Consider the following 25,474-nt stretch of genomic DNA (forward strand, 5'->3'; position numbering starts at 1 on the left):
TATCGGCATTACCCCAGCAACACCTTATGATGTTAAGCTATTTTCAGGCTTATTAATATTGCTATTATTATCGCTATTACTTCTACTATTAATGCTGTTACTTCGAATTAAATCAAAATGGTCTAAGTGCATCTAGGTTGTCAAAGTGGCACATGTGAGGGTATTTTAGGGCTGGAATAGGGTGTAAAGCAGAAACTTTCAGGGGAAGTTCATGTTGCTATAAGCTACACCAAAAAGGATTATGCACATACTGGTTATCAAAAGGATGTGTCAAAAATAATTCTGGAACAGTTAAGGGTATTAAGTTGAAAAACTCAGGGCTAGTACTACTACTACTGCTTCTACTACTATTGAACTAAATCAAAAGGGTTTAAGTACATCAAGGTGGTCAAAGTGGCGTAGATACAACAAGATAGAAACAGAACAGGGTATTAAGTTTCATTTTTCAGTCAAAGTTGAGGGAGCTGTAAAACTAAATCAAAAGGTACTGGGTGCATCCAGATTGTCAAAAGGGCACATATGCAATATCCAAGGAACAGCTAGGGGTGTTACACTGGAATTTTCAGAGAATGTTATTGGGGCTGCTAATATAAATCAAAACAAACTATGTCTATCCAAGTTTGTCATAAGGGTGTATTTGCGTTTCTGTATCAAGTTGAGACATTCATGACATGTCGAGGGGAATATTTAACTAAATATGGAGTTAGAAGGGCGTATCTGCAATATTTCTAGAATTGCAGAGTGCATTAAGGAAAAACTTTCAGCGGACAGAGTATATTGAACCAACAACAAAATCAAAAACGCACTATACTAGAGCTACTTCAACTTTTTACTGTTATGACTGTTTTTACTGCTTGCATTTATGACTATTCGGATCTACAAATACATGCGACTTCGACTACTTGCAACTGCGGTTCCAACTACTTGTGACTGTGGCTGGCCTAGCAACAACCACTTGCGTCTGCAGCTACTTGCTACTGTGAATGCAACAAATTGCGATTGTGACTGTGACGACTTGCGACTGCTACTGTGAACCACGACTGTGATTACATGCAACTACTTCCAACTGTAACTACTTGCAACTGCTACTACAAGAACTAAATCAAAAGAGTTAAAGTACATCCAGGTAGTCAAAATGGCACAAATCCAATATATCAGGAAAGGAAAACTGTATTAACTTGAAACTTTCACAGAAATTTGGGGTGATGTAAAACTGAATCAAAGTAAACTATGTGTACCAAAGGTATACCACTGAGTTAAAATTTTCTGGGTATATTGAATGGGAAACTAAACTAAATCAAAATGCACTATGTGCATCCAAGGTCGTCAAAAGGGTGTATCTTCAATATTTTAGGAAAGGTTAAGGGAATAAATTAAAACTTCCAGGGAATGTGCAGGGGAATGGTTGATTTATATTTTTTTTTGCTCAAGGTTGCAACATGCTGGGAGCTAGAATTCAATCAGCCCTATAGAGCCCAAGAGATTATGCATATTTTCAACCGATGTATTAGAATATTTTTCTTTTTTTGATGAAATAAACACATATATTTCAACATCAAGATTATTTTCAGCAAAGTACAAATTACGTTCAGGTCTTTTGAAGACACAGGGAGCGTTAACCTTACTCCTCTTTGTAGTAGTTTCTGCTTGTTCTGAGTTTGACTTGATTATTTACTGTAATTCTTCTCATTATGGGTTTCATTTGTTTATCAATAGTGATTTATGGTAGTCTTTAGCCTGAAAAATTATTTGGTTTTGTTTCTGCTCATCTTAGGTTTAATGTAACTCTTTACTTTTCTTTGAAAACTTCTTTTGTGGACAGTTTTCATTAAGTAATAAAAGAAAAGCGGTGACCGATGTATTTCTTTATAACAAAATACAGAACCAAACTGAAAATTATCTTTGTCATCAATGACAGCGGTAAGGGAGGCAGGCTTCAGCCTTTCAGGGGCTCCTAGGCTGTATTGGTTTCAGCTTGACACATAGCCTGAGCTATGTATCAAGCTGAATCCGATTTGTCAATACTTATGAGCGACTGTGAAAAAGAACAAATTACTCGAGCTCAGCACCTTATCAAAGGAGAGCTTTAATTGGACATGGATCCCCTCAAGGAAACACCCAGAAACTTAAAATAAATACTTGGATGCTAAAAAAAAAAAAAAAAAAAAAAAAAAAAAAAAAAAAAAAATGCATTAACTTCCCTATTTACAACCAAAATCTATTGATAAAAATAACCACTGAGAAAGTCTTCAGAAATAGATTACGTTGTACAGTTTTCACAGCCAAGGCTCTGTACAAGCAATATTGAGATGGTTTTGACTTGCTACATGGATAATTCCTCAAAAAGCTCTTAAGTTTTGCTGTTCCAAACTTGAGAGCTAAGCCTTTCTAAAAAAAAAAAAAAAAAAAAAAAAAAAAAAAAAAAAAAAAAAAAAAAAAAAAAAAAAAAAACTATTGCAATTTAAGATGTGAGAAAAACCTTCCAAAAAATCTTGTTTACAATCATCGGATTATATAAACAATCACATCATATATATATATATATATATATATATATATATATATATATATATATATATATATATATATCAGAAAAGATTATCGAAAGAGTACCAGACTCAAAGAAAGGGACAGATACGCAATAAAAATTGCAATTTATGTCAATATTTTTCAAAATTTCTCCAATTTTAAATCCTCTCCGCCTATTTTCCTTGTGTTTGAAAAACAAGTCAACCTTTTAAAGTAGCTTCCATGTAAAGACTTAATGGTTCATCTGAGATTATAAAGACTACCTTAGTTAGATCACCAGGACCAGAAAAGCTGTAAGAAAGAAACTAACATACCAGAAAACTCAAAAAGCAAGCAAATCAATTGTCTACCGCATCTGAATCAGGCAGAACAGCCCACTGTTTATATATATATATATATATATATATATATATATATATATATATATATATATATATATATATATATATATAAATATATATATATATATATATATATATATATATAAATGTATATATATATATATATATATATATAACATTTAAAGCAAAACAAAGTTCCTAACCTAATTCAAGATCTCTAAGTAACAAGACAATGCCATCAGGTACATCTTGAAGTATCTCTTTCATTTCAGGGATGTTATGACTTTGAATTTTTTCCAATGAGCTAATTCCATTTGATACTCTTTGAATTTCAGCAGTATGAGAAACATTTGTAAAATTAGTAATCTCAGTAACTTTGGTAGTTTCTTTTGTTAGCTGATCATTATAAATTTCAATTTTTTCAGCTTCAATGCTCATTTCAGGTACTTTCAAACCAACATCTGTTTCAGCATTAGCAGCAATAGCAACAGATTGTTTTGTTTCTATTTTACTCTTCTCAACACGTATTTCCTCTTCATCATCACTAGCGATTTTACTTGACAAGCAGCCACATAACAAAGACATTGTATTAATCTTAAACAATCTGTCGTAGTCCCTGACTCATAGAAATGGAAAACTAAGGAATCCAAAAGTCAAAGTCTGAAAATGAATGCCAAATGAGGAACCAGGAATGGCAGTGACAATCAGTTAAACAAGACAAAAGAGCTCAAAACAGAAATTTGAAACAAGCATTAATTATCTTATCCTTTGAATTAAAGTGCAGAAATACCGACCACTCCAGTCCAGCAGGTTTTTGCGTTTTAGAACTTGGAAGAGACAAGTTCTAAATCCTGTAACAAGAATATATCCTCAGTTTATTGATAAAGTTGTATGTGAATATTTTCATTAAGAATAATTACTTGTAACTTTCGTTTATGGTCCTTTACTCACCCCTTTCCCTTTTTGTAGCTAAACTACTATCGTGTGTGAAACATTAAAGTCTTCATTGTGTTTGTGATTATTTTGGAAGAGAGGGTTATATGTATCTTCTGGGCAAGTGTTTGTTATTTTTTGTTGAGCAGGAGAAGTTCTTCACAGTTCTTCAGTAAATCAAATATGTAGATTCACTAAAAATTTACAATCCCAAACAATTTCTGTAGGTAAAAAACATGACCAGAAAATCTACTAGATAAAAAAGTAAAACCACAAATAATTATATAAAACCTTATTTATTTTAATCCTAAAACTGTGTCAAAACTTGTGCAAATACAACCAAGAAAGTTATTACAGCTAATATGTTTATCAATTTAGGTGTGTAATTCAGTAAGAAACAAATTTTTTAACTGAAAGTAAGGAGCAGCATTAAAACTTAAAACGAATAAAAATTCCTCCGTATATGAAAGTTTGACTCTTTCTCTCAACTCTACTTTTTAAAACAGTAAAAGACTTTCATGTAAAGAGCAGGGCGTTGAGGAGGGAACGACCCCTTTCATCTACAGAGTAATTTCTGTTCGTTTTAAGTTTTAATGTTGCTCCTTACTTTCAGTTAAAAACAATTGTTTTTTTATATTTAATTTCTGGACGTTTATGAATTAATATATGTTTTGATTTTGGCTCTGCACACACGAATAATTAACATGAAATTGCATATTCATTAATTTTTTTTTGGCTACATTGCTGTCTCTTAGTTTTGATAGGACGATTTTGAGGGAAAGGGGTGGGGGAGGAGGCCTAGGTGCCCTCCAATCTTTTGGTTACTTAAAAAGGCAGCTAGAACTTTTAATTACGAACATTTTTATTAGTAAAAAATATACGTAATTTACGAATTTACTTACATAACTAATTTCTATATTCGTATATTTTTATTACGTATATGAGGGGGTATGCCTCCTCGTTAATGCCTCGCTCTTTCCACTAGAGCTCAAAATTTTATCCCAATTCTTTAAGAATGACCCTTGAACCACAAAGGCCATAGAAGAAATAGTCGAAATTACTAAAAATACTTTAGAGTAAAGAGCGAAGTATTTAGGAGGTGATGAACCCCTCATATGCATAATAATTTCTGTTCATTTTAAGTCTTAATGCTGCTCTTTACTTTCAGTTGAAAACAAATTTCATATTTATTTTTTCATTGTTTTAAATAATGCTAGAAAATCCTGTGCCCCCTTCACGGAAATTCTCTTCCTACTTGAAAAATTCCTCCATGAAAAGATCCCCCACGTTCTCCCTCTCCTCAACCCCCCCACAAAAAAAAATGAAAATGTATGTACACTTACCAATAGCCATTATTATATGTAAACACTGGTCAAAGTTTGTAACTTCAAGCCCCTCTCCTGGGGACTGTAAGGGAGTAAGTTGTCCCCAAAGACATAGTTATTCAGTTTCTCAACTATGTGGAACAAAACGGCTATCTCAAAATTTTGATCTGTTAACTTTGGGGAAAAATGAGCATTCAGGGGGCTTAGGCGCCTCCAATTTTTTGTCACTTAAAAAGGGAACTAGAACTTTTAATTTCCGTTAGAATGAGCCCTTTTGCGAAATTCTAGGACCACTGGGTTGATACAATCACCTCTGGGAAAAAAACAAATAAACACACACCCGTGATCAGTCTCCTGGCAAAAAATACGAAAATCCACATTTTTGTAGATAGGAGCTTGAAACTTCTACAGCAGGATTCTCTGGTATGCTGAATGTGATGGTGTGATTTTTGTTAAGATTCTCTGACTTTTAGGGGGTGTTTCCCCCTATTTTCCAAAATAAGGCAAATTTTCTCAGGCTCGTAACTTTTGAAGGGTAAGAATAAATTTGATGAAACTTGTATATTTAAAATCAGCATAAAAATCTGATTCTTTTGATGTATCTATGAACATCAGAATTTCGTTTTTTAGAGTTTCGTTTACTATTGAGCTAAGTTGCTCCTTACTACAGTTTCTTACCACTAACTGCTTGATAGAGAAGAGCGAGTCTTAAGAAAAAGAAAATTAGAACTGCAGAAACTTGCTTGTTTTCTGAGTTACATAACAATGAAACCACTAGAAATATTCCAGTGGGAAGACGGAGCAATTTTTGTAGGAGGAGTCTGAAAACAATTGTTAAAAAAACATAAACTTTTCCCACAAATATTACAAAAGTTAATTGGTTTTTGTTTATTTTTAGTCTTTTAGGGGTATAAAGGTGGTCATTTCTCCACTTCTGTGAGAGCCCTTACTACCCACTAAAGAAATATATTTAATGGCTTAGTAAAAAGGGGTATCATTACACCTGTTCCAATTTTGCTAGCAAATTTGACAAAATTTGCATGACCTTCAAGCAAATACAAGTGTGTTTATTATGCAATTTCTTCATTATAGTCTATTCTGTGACATATCCATGGTTCAATTTTGATTCTATATTATTCTCTATAGAAAAATATGGATATAAGGGTATCAGTCCAGCAGCATACCACTTATCTGATTAGAAAATGCTCTACAATACTAAGCAAATGTTTCATTGTTATAAAGTAGCATTAATAGCATATTCAGTCTTGGTTTTGTTTGGCACTAGAAGGTTATATGGTTGCATCTACTGATACAACCATGGTGGAGGCTATAAACAATGGATAAAGGGTTTTCCGCCAAGGTAAATTTTCTTCTTGGTTAAGGATTTTCAGCCAATAGCATGGCCTATGTGAAGTATTATAGCATCCATGTTTGTTTTTACCTAGCCATTTTGTATGGAAAGAGTGGTTGTGAAAATTTCACAAAAGTCTCTTTCAATCAGAAATCAGAAGGTCTATTGTACTTTTTAGTAGTTGGAAGTTATTTAAGGGCAACCAGCCATGTCTAGCGTTCTTTCTAGCCAATCTGAACACCCAGAAGTTACCACCAATAGCCTTAATAAGTTCCTTACCTCCATTGTCCAAAGCCATCCAGTATTGTCTTACCAGTTACCAATTAATGACTTTCCCCATTCTTGACCCTTTATTTCTCCTTTGGAGATCATAAGAAGAATAGGGAGACTAATAAAACAGTGTCTGTTGACAAGAAATCCCTTTCCCATGATTAGTGCCTTTAGCAATTTCCTTTCAATGCCGTTGTTTGTCCTTTTCAATGAGATTACTTACTATGGGTAGTTTCCAAAAACAGGAAAGCAGGCAATCACAGCCCTCTTCAAAAAGAAAGATGGAAAACCTGCTTTAAAAGGTGATAACCCTATTTCTCTCACTCCTTTATTCTGAAAACTATATGAAAGAATCCTTGCAGACTGGTTTAAAAAACAAATCCAACCTTTTACAAACTACAGGCAATTTGGAAACCTCAAAACCACTTCACCTGTTATCTTGCTCATGTTGGTAATACCATTCGAAGAAACTTTTGAAAAGCTAATGCATGATTCAATTCAATCTCCATTGATCTCCAAAAAGCATTAAATCTTGTTAGTCACAATATATCAGATAAAAGAAGTAAAAATAACTTGTCAGTGAATTCCCCTAGTGAAATTTGTTACCTCGTTCTTATCAATGCAATCACAAGTAGTTAAATATCTGAATCATTATTCCAATCATGTCCCTCTCCACAATGGAGTACCATGAGGTGTCTTAGACTCCCTTCTTTTCTCAGTTATGATTAACAGCCTGGCTAAGGAATTTCCTGACAGACAAAAATTGGTCAATAGCCTTAAGACCATTGAAACTTACCACAGAAATTTAGTGAGCAACCCTATAAGCACCCTCAATGATATTGCACAAGATGCCTTGACATTGGTCATGAGAGTAAACCCCTCTAAATCAATGATTATGCCAACTTATTTCCTTAAACCTCCACAGCATTTTCTTAACCTATTCCTTGTGAAATTTCTACGTCATGCTTTAAATTACTTAATGTCATGATTTCTTCAAATTTAAAGTAGAGTATCCATGTTACAAATACCATACCATCTGTAAAGCTAATTCATCTATCTCTCTCCTTCAGCTTCTAAACAAATTTGGTATCCCCTATCCTTTGAGGAATTATACTTCCTTTGTCTGCCCATATCTTGAATGTGTTTATCTAGTTTTGCACCCTGGCATCTCCAGGGGAGGGTTAAATAAAATGAAATTGATTCAAAAAGAGCCCTGTGAGAAAAGGTACAGTACTCTTTACTCTTTCCTTCTAAAGAAAGCTGGGTTTAAAACACTTGAGCACAGGAAAGGCATGTTTTGCCTCTGTTTTAAAAAAATATAACAACAGACCCTTACAAGAACACATTTTCCCAAAAAGACACTGTCCACACAGATTTCACCTTCCTCAGGCTGTTTCTATGCCTGCCCCTTCCTTGTCTCCTTTTTGACAATGCAGCTCTAGATGTGAAAAATCTTTGTCCCCTTTAATACAAAAAAAGAATCCTACTAGTTTCCCCTTTTTAGTAATTGGTACTGGGGCTGCCCAAGTTTTAAATGTGTTCATTTTATTTGACCCACCCCCTCTTTTAATGTCCTGTTTTTTAAATTATATTTAAATTCTTTATTTTATAGAGTTTTACTGGTTTTTATCTATATGTTATGACCAACCTCAGTTTAATTATTGACTAACACATGAGGCATTCTTTTGCCTGTCTTTTAGTTTTTGTGTCTTTTTACAATTTCCTTGCCATGTCTTTATTTATTGACCCCATCCAAATTCATCCCTTTGGGGCTTGTGATAGCAGTCTTTGTCAAAAAATATCTTATATTACCCCTACCCATTAAGCCCATATGACAGTTAATGGTATTAAGTTGAAACTTTCAGGGAATGTGAAGGGGGATGACAGATAATATCAACAGACATTATGTGCATTCAGGTTGTGTATCTCAGGAATATGTAAAAGTATCAAATTAAAACTTTCAGTAGATAGGTGATTGGAAACCTACAGTCAAGGTTTCTTGGCAATAACAATGTTGATGGTGAACTATTTATTCTAATTTGATGTTGTGTTTTTGGTGTTTCAGGATTTTTTTTTTTATATATACATAATCACAATTTACTGTTCAGATGAATCTATACAAAAGCTAACATTTCCCATTAAGTGTTATTGTAAATGAGAAAATTTTATCACTGGACAGTTTCTTAGAAAGAATTGTTTCTTAATTGTCTACTATTGCCAGTGGGTGGAGGGCTAGCTGGATCTACTGCTAATTCCTTTTTGGAAGGATTTCCTAGTGACAATGTAAATTGCACCATAACTAGAGCTGTACACTAGATACTCCTGTTGGGGAGCTGAAGGAGACCTGATGAGTAACACAATTGAAGCTTATATATAAAAAGGTAAACATGCAGTTTCAATGTAATTAAGCTAGGATGAATGCAAATTTGTCACTCAAAGCCTTTTTTATGCTCTTTCTTTCATTATTTGATAATTTCTTCAGGTGATAATTCCATTTTGGTACCCTTAAAGGGATAAAAGATTTTAAAACAGCCCACAGGAACCACAAGTTTAAAAATGTTTCTTTAAAAAAGGCTAGTGAAAAAAAACTTCCATTTTTTAGCTGATTCAGGTAATTATTCAATAGTAATTATTATTTTTAATAGTTTTAATAATAAAATTTTATTATGAAAACATTTTTATAGAAATTTTAAAGAGTAAGAAAACCCTCAAAAATGATGTCATTTTGAGGTGTTTCAGGCTCTTTCTAAGAACTAAGTTAGGTTTTAGCCCTAGGCCTATTACAGGCTCAAAATGCAATTTCCCAGAAGCAATTATTGAATTATGAAAAAGTGTCAATTGATGTATTCATGAAAAAGTGTCAATTGATGTATTCACTTTTATCCTAGATAAAGTATGTTAAAAACTGCACATTAGCCAATTAAAGAAACTTGACAATTCAAGAACCTCATTTAGTAGCCTAAAAGTATCCTAGTTATTATTCCTGAGCACTTATCTTCTCACCAAATATTTTCAGTTTGACCAAATGAAAGCATTCAAGCAATAAAAAATCAAACCATTCTAATAAAGCATAAATTTGCTGTTTGCAACATAATTGAGCTAGTATGAAAGTGAAAACATCATTTAATTCCTTTTCATATGCTGTTTCATAGTTCAATAATCATTACTGGAACAAATATCAGTTTGAGCTCTTAATAAGGCCCCAAAATGCAAAACAATCTATAGTTGCCAAAAGTTTCAAAATATGTTTAAAAAAAATTGGTTAATGAGAAAAAATTGCCACTTGCAAATGATTCAGGAATGGTAACAGATGACATTTTACTGTTTAGACTAGGGAAAATAACAATTACCATTCCTGAATCAGCTACAAATGACAATTTTCTTCACTAGTCATTAAAAATCAAACATAATCTTACACTTTTGGTGGCTTTGTGCTGTTTTGAGCCCTTCAAGGGCTAAAAACAATTTACCCAAGAGGTAACTACTGAGCTATGAAAGAACACAAAAAAGGAACTAAGTGATACTTTCACTTTAGGCCTAGCTATATTATATTGTAAAGACAAATTCACCCAATGAAGGAATGGTAAATATCTAGATTAACAGAGTATTCAGATAGGCTAAGCTATAACACAAACTCTCCTCTAGAATCAGTATTTCATCTAGAATTCAAATATGATATTTGTTTCCATTGCAAATTCACTTTTAAGCCATTTACTTACTTCAAAGATGATTCCTTTTTATCTTATGGCTTATAAACCTGCATTAGTATCAATCTTGTTAAAACCAGTTTAGCCTACCTACAAATTGAATCAATTTGACAGAATTGAGAATCAATAAATGCATGAAAAACATGTAATATGGGCTATAGCCATTGTTGGGTAGGGCTAGAGAGGGAATGTTAGGTAATATCAATTTGCATTTGTAGGGCTGATATGATTGTTACTTCAGGCCAAGAAATTGCATTTATGCGATCTATTAAATTAAACCTTACTATATGAGAATCTTTGTAGTTTCAGGTGTGACTCCTAGGTAGTTTTTTTTATATGTAATGAGGGATTGCTTAGTGTGGCATTTCCATACTCTTTGAATATGGCACAACACAAGTATTCATGTGACATTGAGATCATAAGTTAGGCTATGCCTAAATGGAAATATATGGCCCTGTGTGGTCATGGTCCTATGGATCAGCTAGCACACACAAAGTGCTGTCATTGATCTCACATTTAAAAATAAACATTCAAATTATTATTTCAATTTATTTTGATTTTCTGCAGTCCTCTAAGGGACAGCAAGGAATTTAACTTTTCAGTCAAAACTTGTGGCCTAGGCTCAGCAATGAAAAGCTTAACTCACAAAAAAAGGAAGCCATTTGACATATCAGATTAGCAAAGAGGTTTAAATTTTAAGAGAAAACTATATTTATTAACAGACTAGATAAATAAAAAGACCTGGCACTCCCAAGAAGAGAACTTGTATATTCTATTTCTTCGGTTTGGCTTTGTACATGGCCGCGTTTTCTGGCAGCCTGCTAACTAGCCCCGTGTTCGTTTACTTGTCGAATGGGATTTTTACTTATCGGGGTTTAACCCCTAAAAGATAGCAACAAATACTTAGTTGCGTTTGATTCGACTCGCAAAAGTTAACTTAAAAGCTGACTTCTCTGCTGCCGTTTTATTTAGTAAGAAGTCGACTTAGCAAGTCAACACAGAATTGCCAATCGAACACTTCACTGGAAAAATTTTTTAGAAATGTGAAATCGTTTAGTCTAAAGAAAAGACAATGAAACTGTTAATAGTGGAAATAATCTTAGCTTTTCAGTGACTTCTAAGTAATATTATGCATATTCCTTAGGATTTAAAGGGTTTTTGGTGTTCTGTAGGCCATCTTGCATAGGCTAAGCTTCATAAGGAATCAGAAGAAAATTTTTATGTTGTTAAAAACGTTGGTTCTTAGGAAGGCAGCTATCACATTGGTGAGTTATTCAAATATTACCAAATCAAACAGGCCTAGTTTCTAAACCAACCCATAATTTTTAGTTGAAAAAAATTTAGAATGGTTATGTCAATGCCTATATTATATAGTCTATATTCATTGAGATTGTGTCTAAACTGGATTTTTAACAGAAAGTAGGTGTAAAATTTTACTTTAGCTATTTTTGAAAGAGGTTAGGTTAGGAAAATGAAACTTTCAGGGATGTGTCTAGAGGCTAAAGTGTGTCCCAGGAAAGTATTTAAAGTACCTACCTCTACTTCTTTTCCCTCTAGAGGGTCCTGAAATTTTTGGGTACCTCAATTTTTGGTTATCAGTTTCTTTCTCTCTGGCCTTAGTTCTGAAAAGACAATTCCAGTTGATTTAGCAGAACTTTAAGCCATAACACTGGGTTTTTCTAAATTTAGAAAGAATATTTTATGCCACCTGATTGTAGGTTAAACATATGGCTGATATTATTTATTCTCCATGAATTTTTGTTTTATTTGATTTAATTGATGTCAGTTGCTTTCTGTTAAAAATATATATATTTTTTAAAATCAATCTTCTTTTGTGAAAAAAATTTGAATTGTTTTTCTTTTTACATATTACATAAATTGTAAAGGAATGCCTGGCCCTTCATTTCATAGAATTAACTAAGAGTCTTTGGGGCATCTTATATCAAAATACATCTGACACATTTTAATATTTTTTTTTTTTAGAATACATAGGACACCATTAAAGTTTTGCATTTGCTGTGCTAAAAAATTGTCTTAAAAAGTGCCAAGTTTAGAGAGTTATTTTAATATTCTTCTTAGTGATCAGTATAATTGTTTTTAAAATTCCTTCTGTTTAAAGCATTTGAGAGGGATTCTAAGCCGACCATGGGTATATCTTTGTCACAAATGATTTTCCTCAAGTGAGCTGGTGGAAAACAAATAGAACATATGACTTTTCTTTTTTTTTATTTCAAGACTAGAATATTACAAAACTGAGCATTCATATTGCTAATTGTATCTTAAGTAAATACAATCCCTGATGGGTGTTTTGTTGATACCTGTCTCAAAATTAATTTGTCTAAATAAAATACATATTGTTTATGGGACAGCAGTGAAAAATGGTAGGAACTATGACTTGAGTTGTTTTTTTCCAATATTTTCTTTTTTCAGATAATTTTTGTTTTCTGGTCACATTTGTGTTCCTTCTTAAGTGGCTGGCACTCTAGGTTGAGAATACTTTGTCCAAAGGGCACAGGTTTAATTCCTGGCATTACCAGTTTATTTGGTTTGGTGTGACTATGGTCAGTGGTGTGACTATGTAGGTTCAGCCAGAACTGGCCCAACCTTGAAAGGCTACCTAGAGAAATCTAGGGTCAGTTAGCTTGCAAAAGCATAGAATGACTGGTCCCTAGCTTCTTATTGCACTTCCTGGCTAAGGGACCACCTGGTTCTTTACTGGGCTTCTGACTTAACCATAGAAAATTTCTTTTAAACCCATTAAATATAAGTACAAAGGAAAGAATGCCAGTAAGATGGGCCTTCCTTTTCAATGAATTGTTGATGTATAGACAATAGTGTAGGTCATAAGAAATGGCTTGTGAATGTTTTGCAAGGTTTAAAAATTTAGGATAATTGGTCAGGTTGGCAACTGAGCACAAAATTAATTGCCATGGCCTTAGGAATTTAGTGTATTAAAACCTACTTATGTCCATTCATTTTCTTTTAAACAGACAGGAGTTCTTTGTTTCCTAGCTTCAATAAATTTATACGCAATTTTGAGACAAGGGGTTACAAAGTAGGTCAAAACTTGCAAATGGAACTGTGGTGTGACTAATTAATTTGTAATAAATGTATATCAATTTAAAGATTCAAAAAAACAATCATGTAGAAAACAAACAAGACAAATAAACAAAAGTATCCCTTTACAACCATTTAAAAAAGTGTCACAAATGTAGGTCACCCTTAAGATTGAAATTTGTTGTGTTTAGTGCTTTTATGCTTATGCTTGCTGCTTATTATCTTATGATTGCTGTTTGCTTATGTAGTTTTGTTGCAGGTCGGTTGGTTTAATAAATTATTCGACTGGTAATAATACATGGTGTCAGAAGTTTCAGAAATGGACAATCTTCTTCCATGCCCATCATTCAACTGGGAATCAGCCAGTCTACAAGCATGGACAAAATTTGAACAGCATGTAAATCTCATATTCAGCGGGCCGCTGAGTGAAAAGAATGCCAAACAACAATATGCATACCTTCTTCTTTGGCTAGGAGAAAAAGGACGAGATGTCTTTAGTACCTTTAGTATTTGCTCGCTATAAATTCCATAAGCGGGATCAGTTGGAGCATGAATCAATTGAACATTACATTACAGCCCTCAAGGTCCTTGTCAAAGACTGTGAGTTTACAGACAATTTTGAGAAGGAGATGGTGAGAGACAGATTAATATGTGGACTGAAACAACATAGAATTCGAGAAAAACTATTATCTCAAGGTGGAACCCTTACTCTAGAGAATACAGTGACAATTGCAAGAGCTTCTGAGGCAACACAAGAGCAGCTCATATCCATGTCAGCCATGTCCTTGTCAACTACAACAGTAAAGGAGCCAAATGTAAAACAAGAATTAGACTATGTAAAAAGACAAAAGAAGTATGACCAACCCACAACAAGTAAGAAGTGTTACTTCTGTGGTAGGGCATATGACCCAAATCACAAATGTCCAGCAAAAGGGAAGTCTTGCTCCAAGTGCGGAAAGGCAAATAATTTTGCTCGTGTCTGCCGTAGCAAACCAGCAGATACTATTGATATGGAAGGAACAGATGGAAATCAAGAACAAGAAATTTATATTGATACATTACTTATTGGAGCCATAGCTGAGAAATCAAGCCAACCGACTGTGGCTATCAAACTGAATAATTCAGCATGGGAAACTCTATTCAAAATTGACACAGGAGCTGAAGCAAATGTTATCCAAAAATCTGTCTTTGACAGACTTAAACCCAAACCACAAGTAGACAAGACAAGTCAGATCCTTGTAGCTTACGGAGGAACTCGCATTCCAATTGCGGGAGTATGCTCTTTAAATTGTAGACATAAAGGAATTATCAACAAAAAGTATAGTTTCTTTGTAGTTGATACACAGTCGAACCCAATACTAGGATACAAAGCATCTGTAGAAATGGGGTTTGTGAAGGTAGCTACATCTATCTCTTCCTTATCTACAGAGAAGAGTGGTCAGAAGAACCCAATTCCCAAAGAGTTTGATGACGTCTTTGCTTTTGATACTAAGGCAAAATCTGTTGAGATGAAAACCGACGCTTCCAAGCATGGTCTCGGGGCAGAGTTGAGCGTAAGTGGAAAAATTGTTGCTTTTGGATCAAGGGCTCTCACATCAACAGAACAAAACTATTCTCAGATTGAAAAAGAGCTATATGCTATCCTCTATGGCTGTAAAAAATTTCATCAATTTGTCTACGGGAGGAGAATCATTGCACATACAGATCATAAGCCACTGGAGGCTATATTGTCAAAACCACTAAGCCAAGCCCCTCCCAGGCTCCAAAGAATGATGATTCAGCTACAGCCATACGATATTACGGTTCAATATGTTAGAGGAAAGGACTTACCAGTTGCAGACACACTGTCAAGACTGCATCCACCCCACTTTGATGAAGAATGTTCCCTGGAGATCGAATTCCATGTTCATTCTGTTATGAAAAGTATCCCAGTCAGTGATAAGAAGATGGGGATCATCTTAGAAGAAAATAAGAGAGACCCTATTATGATAGAACTTACCTCGGTCATACAAAAAGGATGGCCGAACCACCGACACCAGTGTTCTGCTAGCATGCAACCTTACTGGAATGCTAGGGATGAGTTGTCCAGCGTTGATGGCATCATTTTAAAAGAAAATAGAGTTGTCATTCCAAGAGCATTACGAAGGGACATTCTGCAGCAATTGCACGTATCACACCTAGGGATGGAGAAAAGCAAGCAAAGAGCCAGAAGCTCCGTTTACTGGCCAAATATGAATTCAGCTATAGAAGATCTGATCCGGAACTGCGAAGCTTGTGGGAAATTTTCCAGAAATAATCAGAAAGAACCACTGATATCGACACCAATCCCACAATATCCTTGGGAATACCTGGGTATTGGCCTTTACAAGATCTACGGAAGAGACTATATAGTAACCAGTGACTACTATAGTCGTTTCATAGAGATTGACCGAGTCGAACCGGCAACCTCTTCAGAGGTAATAAAGAAGCTCAAGGCCCATTTTGCTAGATATGGTATTCCAGAAAAAATTCGGTCTGACAATGGACCACAGTTTACATCTTATGAATTCCAGTCCTTTTTTCAGAAATGGGACATCCAGCATCTGACTTCAAGTCCGAATTTCCCGCAGTCTAATGGCCATGCTGACAAGGCCGTGGATATAGCGAGTAGGATCATGCTAAAAGCTATAGAGTCCAATACAGACCCCTACCTTGGTCTTTTAGATTATCGGAATACTCCAGTAGATGGTGAGGCATCACCTGCCCAGCTTCTTATGAGTAGAAGTTTAAGATCCATCCTTCCATGTACTCGAAAGCAACTGGAGCCAAATACTGTTCGAAAGACAAAATTCCACGAAGCAAGAACTAGTCGACAAGAAAGGCAGAAGCAGAACTATGACAAGGCTTCTAAAGATCTAATAGAGTTGAAAGACAACCAACCCATTCGGGTCAAGCTGTCAAAGGAAGCTACATGTTGGATGAAAGGTGTAGTGACGTCATGCGTATCTCCAAGATCTTATCTTATACAAGCCGAAAATGGTAGATTTTATTGCAGGAATCGGGCCCATTTGAAACCACAGTCCAGTGCTGAAGGCAACAGTGCTCAAAAATCTTCAGGACTCACAGGGGATGAGGACCTTCCAGCAGAATTTCACCCTCCTGTGACTCAATCCTCTTCTCAAAAAAGGCTGTTCCAAGAACTCCAACACCCCCTCCAGCAGCAAACAGTGAAAGCAGAAACGGAGAGGATTATTCACGACCCTAGGTAACAAGAACTGGTAGAGTGGTTAAGCCAAGGAAGATAATGGACATTTAAATTGATAGTGTTTCTTTTTTTTTTGTGTGTGTGCTTTTATAGCACAATTATTATTGCGAAAGAAAGGAGATGTTGTGTTTAGTGCTTTTATGCTTATGCTTGCTGCTTATTATCTTATGATTGCTGTTTGCTTATGTAGTTTTGTTGCAGGTCGGTTGGCTTAATAAATTATTCGACTGGTAACAATACAAAATTAACAAAGCTTCAATTATGAATCTGTTTTCTTTAAACAGACTGAAGGGGCAAACCTCCAAGCCATGACAAATTCAATTTCACTTTTGGCCTCTTTCCTTTTCAATAGGAACTTTCTTTGGATTTTTTTCCAACCAAGTAAAAACAGTAGGGACAGGATCAGGTGTAAGGGACCTTCCATTTAGCCTACATACCCAGGAGAAAATCATGCAACTCTATGCTAATAATTGGTACATTTTTTGTTGTTCATATATTTGACTTATAAAGTGAACATACCCCTTGATGCCTTTTTTATGTTCTTTACAAACATAATAAGTGCTTCAATTGCAAGTTCAAATTTATGCACTTTTTGAGCTCTTGAAAATGACCAAAATATTTCTAGTTTTTGGGTATAAGAAAAACGCTTAAAACATTGGTCTCAAACTTACTGTTTCATTCTGAATCTATTTTCTAAATGTTATACAATCCACAAGCACTGATTTTCCACAAATTAAGTTGAATTAATAAATTTTACAATACTATACTGTTTTCTTCTTCTTTGATGCCAAATTTTCAATTAAAGTATGTATTTTTGGTCATTTTTGACAAAATAATATATGTTTTTTGCTGCCAAAATTTGTTAGGTTAGGTCAAAAAGTGCTTAAATTTGAATTAGCAATATAAGCAATTATTATACTTGTAAAGAACATACAAAAAGGCATCAAGTGGTATATTCACTTTATTTGTAAGTCAAAATATGAACAAAAATAATTACTCCCAACCTACCTAATTTGCAAATATATAGCCCAAATTATATATTTTCAATGTATTCTGCCACCTTTTAGCCTACTTGTTTTTCCAGTTCTTGTTTTGCCACAGTTGCTTCAATTACCAGGTACTAGGGTTGAGGGATAGATTGGCAGAATCAATAGGAAATATGTACTTTCAGCTTTAGATTTCCATATTAGGAGGGTTGGGGCTAAAGTAGAGCAGGGATGCATGTAGAACATGTTAGCTATAATTATTATGCAAATTATAAAGTCACCCTTTTTTAACAGGTTCTCTTCTATAGGCCTACAGGTCCTTCTCTTGGCTTTTACCACATCAAGCATAGTGTACCCAGAGAAGAATAAGTAGCAACAAGCTATATATGGGCTACATAAGCACATGTTATTTAACAATGACTTTTCTAGAGCTTAACTATGAACCCTTAGTAAAATTGACAAGAAATGAGTAACAGAAAAAAAATTAAATTTTGGCTAAATGGCAATCAGGAACTGGATAGAGGCTAAAGGGGGGCCAAAAACAGGGCTGTATAATTGGAGTCCAAGGAACTCCAATTATACAGTGATTTTTAAAAAATCACTGTATACAAATAATTTTTTAGTGAAATAAACAATTCCCTTGCTAATTTAGGACTTTAAATTGATTAGCCTACTGAAATTTTTCCATCCTATGCAATTAAAATAATTTCCCTTTTCAGAGCATTAAGACAATCTATGACAATAAAAAAATATCCAAAGCATCTTGAATGGAATGACTAAAAGAAGACAAATGAAAATCACAATTTGCAATCTTACAATTAAACTTCTGGCCACACAAATTGTATTAGGCTACCCAGCTCTGAAATAATTGATCAAGTAGCTTAATAGTAACTTTAACTAATATTGCAATAGCTTTTTAAGATTTTTCTTGGTAAAATTCTAGTTAATTGACTTTATGCTATCTTGGAAAAGGTTACGGTTAGGAAAATGAAACTTTCAGGAATGGGTCTACAGGCTAAAGTATGTCCCAGGAAGGTATTTTAAAGCACCAATCTCCACTCCTTCTCCCTCAAGAGGTCCCTGAAATTTGCCTACATGACAGGTCTATACCTATTGAAATTTTGACAAAACAACATTTTACCTTAATTTTCAGTTACTAGTTGCTTTTTCTCTGCCTTTAGTTCTGAAAATGCAATTCCTGTTATTTGAGTAGAATTTTGAGCCATATCAATGTTGCTTTTTTTTATTTAGGAAATGTATTTGCATATCTTTAAAACCTTATTAAATGGAATTGAGCAAAGTTATGAAGCTGAAAACAATTTTGTTGTACTTCAATTAAGCAGAAGATCTATTTTGCAAGGTTTCACTTTGATAACACACATATTTTTAAAGGTCATCAAAGGTCAGGGCCCTCTAGATGGAGGAGTGGACGTAGTTGCTTCAAAATACTTTCCAGGGACATAGTTTAGTCTGTAGATTCATTCCTGAAAGTTTCATTTTCCTAACCTAAACCCTTACTGAGATAGCAAGAAGTCAATTAACTAGAATTTTACCTTTTTCTTAACCATTTTATTATTTACCTATCCCACCCACCCAGTAAAAGAAAATACCCATCCACCCACACAAGAAAAAATCCAGTTTTAACTAGGCTAATAATATAGTTTTTAAGCCTATTTTAGTGCAACCTACCCAACAACAAAAAATCAAGCTCAATAACTCACCACACTGGTACACAAAAGTGGTGGCTTCATCTTGGATTCATCTGAAGACATACTCCATGATTAGCTATAATTGAAATTTCTGCCTTCTTTCCGAGTTAACTTGAGACGAACGTACAAAATATAAAAGTTTTTAAAAGTCTACTTTTCATTAACTTTCAGTCAACTTTTACAAATCGAACGCTCAAAGTTAACTCGGAATCGCAAATAAAACGTCGGAACGCTGGTTTAAGTCAACTTGAAAAGTGAATCAAACGCAACTCTTGTCTGGCTACGTGTCGGTTAAAACGGCAAGATTAATTGCGAGAATAACAACATTGGTCACGTGTAATTATTGCTTTAAGCGGGGCTCAGACGACGTTCGTAAAGTTCATAAAGTGGTTGGTAAGCTTCATGAAGTTGCTTCGTTAAACTTCTTTACAACTTTACGACACCAAATATGAAAGTTAAACTTTAGTTAACTTTTTTCGTAAAGTTGACCAATAGGGAAAGAGTTTCAGAGCAAAACTTTTAAACATATTGAGAAATGTGGAATATTGAAGCTGAAGACATTCTCATTTCTCTAGTCCGAGAGAAGCCTGTCTTATTCCAGGCTTCTCAAGGAAAACACAAAGATAGAATATGCATAGAAAATATATTCAAAGAAATTAGTTATGCTATGACTGTTATGTGCCCTCAGTTTGGTGGTGAGTTTACAGGTGGGTTGAACACTACTTTTGTTGTGTGGTTGCACTTTAGACCATATATCAGATGCTATACTATCTGCAAAAGAAGCAACTATTGCTCACTCATTCCTTCAAAGCAGAAGAAACCAGCAGAGGGGTCCAGAGGTCTTTATGGGTGACCACTCATTTGAGAGGTAGCCACTCTAGGGACTGATAGCCTATTCTTGAAATCTGAATGATCTCTTGATAGAGTTATGACCTATTCTTGAAATCTAGCTGACCTCTATAGACTGATGATCCATTCTTGAATCTGAGCGATCAGTCTGAAGAGTGATGGCTCTGACTGGGCCAACACTCCACAAAAAGATCACCCAGATTTCAAGAACAGGCCTTCAGTCCCTGGAGTGGTGACCTGTTAAATGAGTGCTAACCCAGAAAAACTTGTGGACCTCACTGGGAACCAGTACAAAGCCATATGATTTTAGGTACCATATTCCAAGTGTTTTATTTTGGCTTGTCTAGTAGCCTACTTGGCATACTAGGCTACCTCACTATTAATTATTTTCACATACCCCTTTTCTGAATGGCAGACAAGTCTACCACAGACACACACTTGATATAGAAATAGATTATTTGTAACATTTGGCATACCCAGTGCATACTTTTTGCATTATGTTTCTAACATTTGGCACACCATATGCTGGCCTAAACAGGCCTAGTTTTGGTAAAATTTTAGTTAATAGACCTGTTAGGTTTAGGTTAAAAAGATGAGTCTTTCTGGGATGGGTCTATAGGCTAAAGTATGTCTTGGGAAGATATTTTAAAGTACCCACCTCCACTCCTTCTCCCTCTAGAGGGCCCTGAAATTTGCCTACATGACATGTCTATTACCTACTGAAATTTTGACAAAACATCATTTTCCTAAATTTTCATTTACTTGTTGCTTTTTTTCTGCTTTTAGTTCTGAAAATGCAATTCCTGCTATTTGAGTAGAATTTTGAGCCATATCAATGTTTCTTTTTCAAAATTGGAAAATGAGACTTTCAGGGATGTGACTACAGGCTAAAGTATGCCCCAGGAATGTATTTTGAACTACCCACATCCACTGCTTCTCCCTTTAGATAGCCTGAAATTTGCCTACATGATAAGTCTATATCTATTGAAATTGTGACAAAACAACATTTTACCCTAATTTTTTATTATTAGTTTCTTTTTCTCTGGCCTTAGTTCTGAAAAGGCAATTCCTGTTAATTCAGTAGAACTTAAGGCCATAACACTGGCTTTTCTAAATTTAGGAATACTAATTTGTGCTACCTCCTTATTGGTTAAATATAAGGCTGACATTATTTATTCCCCATGAGTTTTTTTGTGTGATTTCATTGATGTCAGTTGCTTTCTGTTAAGAATATATTTATTTTTTAAATCAAGCTTCTTCTTTTGTGAAAAAATATGGACTGTTGTTCTTTTTACATGTTGTATTAATATTGCTGATTGTCTGTATGTCCCAGGAAGGTCTGGAAAAAGAAATCTGGGGACAGTAAGCAGGAAGGGCATGCAAAAGTATAGAATGGCTGGCCCATAGCTTCCTATTGCACTTCATGAGAAGTGCATGAGAGGGTCATGAGAGATGGCTGGTGAATGTAATGGGGGTGAATGTTTTACAAGGTTTAAAAATTTAGGGCAATTGCTCAGGTTGGCAGCTGAGCATGAAAGTAAAATTTGTGATTTGTTTTCTTTGTGACTTTTATGTTTATATAATGTCATTTTTTATAAGTTAATCTTCATTGTTTTGTTTTAATTGCTATGTTCCTATGGCTTTAGTGTAATAAAACCTACATATGTTTATCCATTTCCTGTAAACAGACAGGAGTTATATATTTCCTAGTTTCATATTCAGGTTTATTTTATTTATTCTAAAAGCTTCTATCTTCAGCACAGAACCACCATGAGCTTGCTAATATTTAGTTGTCTTTTAGCTCTCTCATGTGAAGAGCAGTGGAAAAAGCTGAGGGAAACCTATTGCCGCCACAAGCAGAGCCTTAAAAAGCCTTCAGGAGCCAAAGGTGGGGAAATAAAACCTATTGCCTGGCCATATTTCCTTGCTATTGATGCATTTTGCTCAGACCAACTTAAATTCCGCAAGCCAAGAGCTGGCATAACTAATTATGTACAGGCATCTAGTGGAAGTAGCAACATAGCAACAGTCAGCCTGTCCCCAGAAGCTGAAGAAGCATCACAGAACTCTTCCCAAAAAATTGATACAGATGAAGCATCCCATGCAAGTCCAAATTTTGTGAGGTAATTTTCATCTTATTTAGGCATATGACTAAAGTGATATCACTGGATTTAATCAATATTGTGGCTTGTTTTGTATTGTTTGAGAACAAAATTTTCCATATAGTAAAAAAGCACAGATATCCTAGAAGCTGAAGACTAACTGCAATTTAAAACACCCCCAGAGACATGAGCTAAGGTTACTAACTAATTGTCAAAATACAAAATCTCTCCAAATCTTCATCTTTGTAATTTGTAGGTAAATAGGCTACACATTTATTACTATGCTCTTGTGCCCTTCTACAGTTAAAAATTTTGACAAAACAACATTTTACCTTAATTTTTTATTATTAGTTTCTTTTTCTCTGGCCTTAGTTCTGAAAAGGCAATTCCTGTTAATTCAGTAGAACTTAAGCCCGTAACACTGGCTTTTCTAAATTTGGGAATACTCTTTTCTAAATAGGCTACACATTTATTACTATGCTCTTGTGCACTTCTACAGTTAAAAATTTTGACAAAACAACATTTTACCTTAATTTTTTATTATTAGTTTCTTTTTCTCTGGCCTTAGTTCTGAAAAGGCAATTCCTGTTAATTCAGTAGAACTTAAGGCCATAACACTGGCTTTTCTAAATTTAGGAATACTCTTTTGTGCTACCTCTTTATTGGTTAAATATAAGGCTGACATTATTTATTCTCCATGAGTTTTTTGTCTGATTTCATTGATGTCAGTTGCTTTCTGTTATTAATATATTTATTTTTTAAATCAAGCTTCTTCTTTTGTGAAAAAATCTCTCCAAATCTTCATCTTTGTAATTTGTAGGTAAATAGGCTACACATTTATTACTATGCTCTTTGTACTTCTACAGTTAAAAAAAAGTATTACTTGGAAATAAAATTCTTGAATTAAGGTGTGATGCTACATAAGTAGATATGCTTAGCTGGAACTGAAATTTTTTTAAAGTTGGGACTAATGTCTAGTACACCAATGCTGTGGTTAGCCATGAAATGTTCTTTTAAACACAATATATAATGATTCTGAAGCTTATTCTCAAGAATAGGTAGATTATTAATAAGACCACCATCAATGTTGAGGATAGAAAACAAATATCCCAATAGCCTAGGTTAAAAATAAACAGGTAACACAGCAAAGCCAAGAAAGTAAAGTAAACACAGGCAGAGGGGCAGGGGTTCATTCAGTAGTAGCCTATATTAAGCAAGCAAAATAAATCATAAGAAGCCACTACACAATGTGTCCAATCAGGGTGGAAATGGGTTGAGAAGTAGTCTCAAGCAAATAGGCTACAATCAAAACAAGCCAGAATGCACTGCACACCAAGTGTAGAGACATTAGCAACCCCATAGCTAGAGCCCCTTGTGAAATAATCAACAAATCATGTCACAGAGCTATGTTCTCTGTGTTTTAACACCTTAGGTCCATGGACTTCCACAATTGCAATTTCACAATTCGTTGAGAAAGGTTTTACAACGTCATTTTTCTACCAATGCCACATTTTATTTGGTATTGTTTCAGTCTCTTTTGTGCCTTCAAAAGAAACTGATGCAGAGGAAGCATCCCAAGTAGGTCCAAAGTCTGAGAGGTAATTTCAATCTTATTTAGGCACAAGACTAAAATTATATCAATGGATTTAATCACTATTGGGGCTTGTTTTGTATTGTTCAAGAACAAATTGATAGAATGCATTTATATGAGAATGCAAAAATCTCAAGCATCAGCTTGGTTATAAATGTAAAATGGCCTACTGTATGAGGAAAAAGAGTGACCCATGGTTCTTAAGATGTCATTATGCATTAATCTTAGTATATTCATAGCTAATAAGCATACCTTTCTTGACTTAGCCCTAGTCTGACCCTGTGACCTAATCTGTCATTTTTTCATAGCTGTTGCAGCTCAAACTCATTGCCTCTTACACTAGTTCCTACATTCACTTTGTCCTGGGGTTGCTCTTTGGTTTCTTTTTGTTGTTCAAACATTCATGTTTTTTTGTTCATTTTTTTTCCTTTTTCAAGTGGCCATAAAAAGAGGAGGAAGTCTTGTGACCCAGCAGACCTGGATGCACAAATTTCTTCCGTGTCACACAAAATTGGAGACTTAGTGGATGTCATTGGGCAACAAAAAAGCAAAAAAGAACAGCCAGCGGATTGGGTCTCCATGGCCTTGGCTGAAGACTTGAAGAAACTGCCGACTGACTTAAGAGTCAAGGCTCAGGCTGAAATGTTCGGAGTGCTTGCTAAGTATACAGAGATGGCAGTAAATAGGGTTTCAGTACAAGAAAACGTTGTGAAGAGTTTCAATTTTCATGATTACTGCTAAAAACAGTTACCATTTATTCAAGATTTTATTTGTATAATGTTTGCTCAATAATACTTGTAACTATTCTGTTGTGAATAGTAGTTTGTAATTCAAATCAGATTTAATTTCTCATGGTAGTGTACAGCTTGTAGTAAATTCACATTTCCATATTATAACCATGGCAAATAGGCTAAATTTTGCCAGTACTTCCAACAAGATTGTGATATGTATACTATTTGACTGTGAACAAATTTGATACATGATAATAGTTATTGGAAGCTGCTACTATGTTGGTTGTGATGGCAACACCATACACTTTTTGGGATCCCGAAATGTAAGTAGAGGGAAGAAAGTTAAAAAAAAAAGTTTTCTGTTTCACAGCAAGGAATCTAAACTTGTAAGTACATACCAGCCAAATTTCACTTCAGTATATTGTTTTATGAATTTTCACGTGTATATTCAAGTATTGTAAAATTGAGAATCTGTTTTAATTAAAAATAACTTAAGAATGAAAAATTATTTCCACATGTGACAAAGAATGACTGTACAGCATCCAATGAATCTCATATAAAGTGTCTCATATCAAAATTTCATTTTGATTTTTAGATATGTAACCTTTCAGATACTTAAAAGTACTTATATATACTTAAAAGCTAAGAAATATTCTGAGATTGCTGTAGTCAGTCACCAATTATGCACAGTAATTGCAGTATAATCACTTCTACTACATTACCTACGATTTAGAAATCAAACTATGCAG

General features: G+C 34.5%; 2 protein-coding genes across 6 annotated transcripts in view; one reads left to right on the plus strand and one right to left on the minus strand.

The window, feature by feature from the left end:
• Positions 1-25,474, minus strand: part of LOC136036170 (adenylyl cyclase-associated protein 2-like) — a 73,646-nt gene that overhangs the window by 35,151 nt on the left and 13,021 nt on the right. Inside the window, exons 1-2 of one of the 5 annotated variants that reach the window (XM_065718235.1) lie at positions 11,198-11,238; positions 3,074-3,530 (exon numbers count right to left, since the gene is read on the minus strand). In XM_065718235.1, the coding sequence (XP_065574307.1) occupies positions 3,074-3,455 (382 nt within the window). In that variant the 5' untranslated portion in view covers positions 3,456-3,530; positions 11,198-11,238. Of the gene's footprint in view, positions 1-3,073; positions 3,531-5,146; positions 5,172-11,102; positions 11,134-11,197; positions 11,315-11,992; positions 12,079-25,474 lie in introns of those variants that run through there. The other 4 variants (XM_065718241.1, XM_065718240.1, XM_065718238.1 and 1 more) reach the window with 4 other exon arrangements.
• LOC136036614 (uncharacterized) lies at positions 19,855-24,829 on the plus strand. Its single transcript, XM_065718920.1, has 3 exons — positions 19,855-20,159; positions 22,103-22,424; positions 24,432-24,829. Exons 1-3 carry the CDS (start codon positions 19,988-19,990, stop codon positions 24,733-24,735), a joined length of 798 nt encoding a protein of 265 aa, XP_065574992.1. The 5' UTR covers positions 19,855-19,987; the 3' UTR covers positions 24,736-24,829.

Source organism: Artemia franciscana, chromosome 15, assembly GCF_032884065.1.
Source record: "Artemia franciscana chromosome 15, ASM3288406v1, whole genome shotgun sequence".
Lineage (NCBI taxonomy): Eukaryota > Metazoa > Arthropoda > Branchiopoda > Anostraca > Artemiidae > Artemia > Artemia franciscana.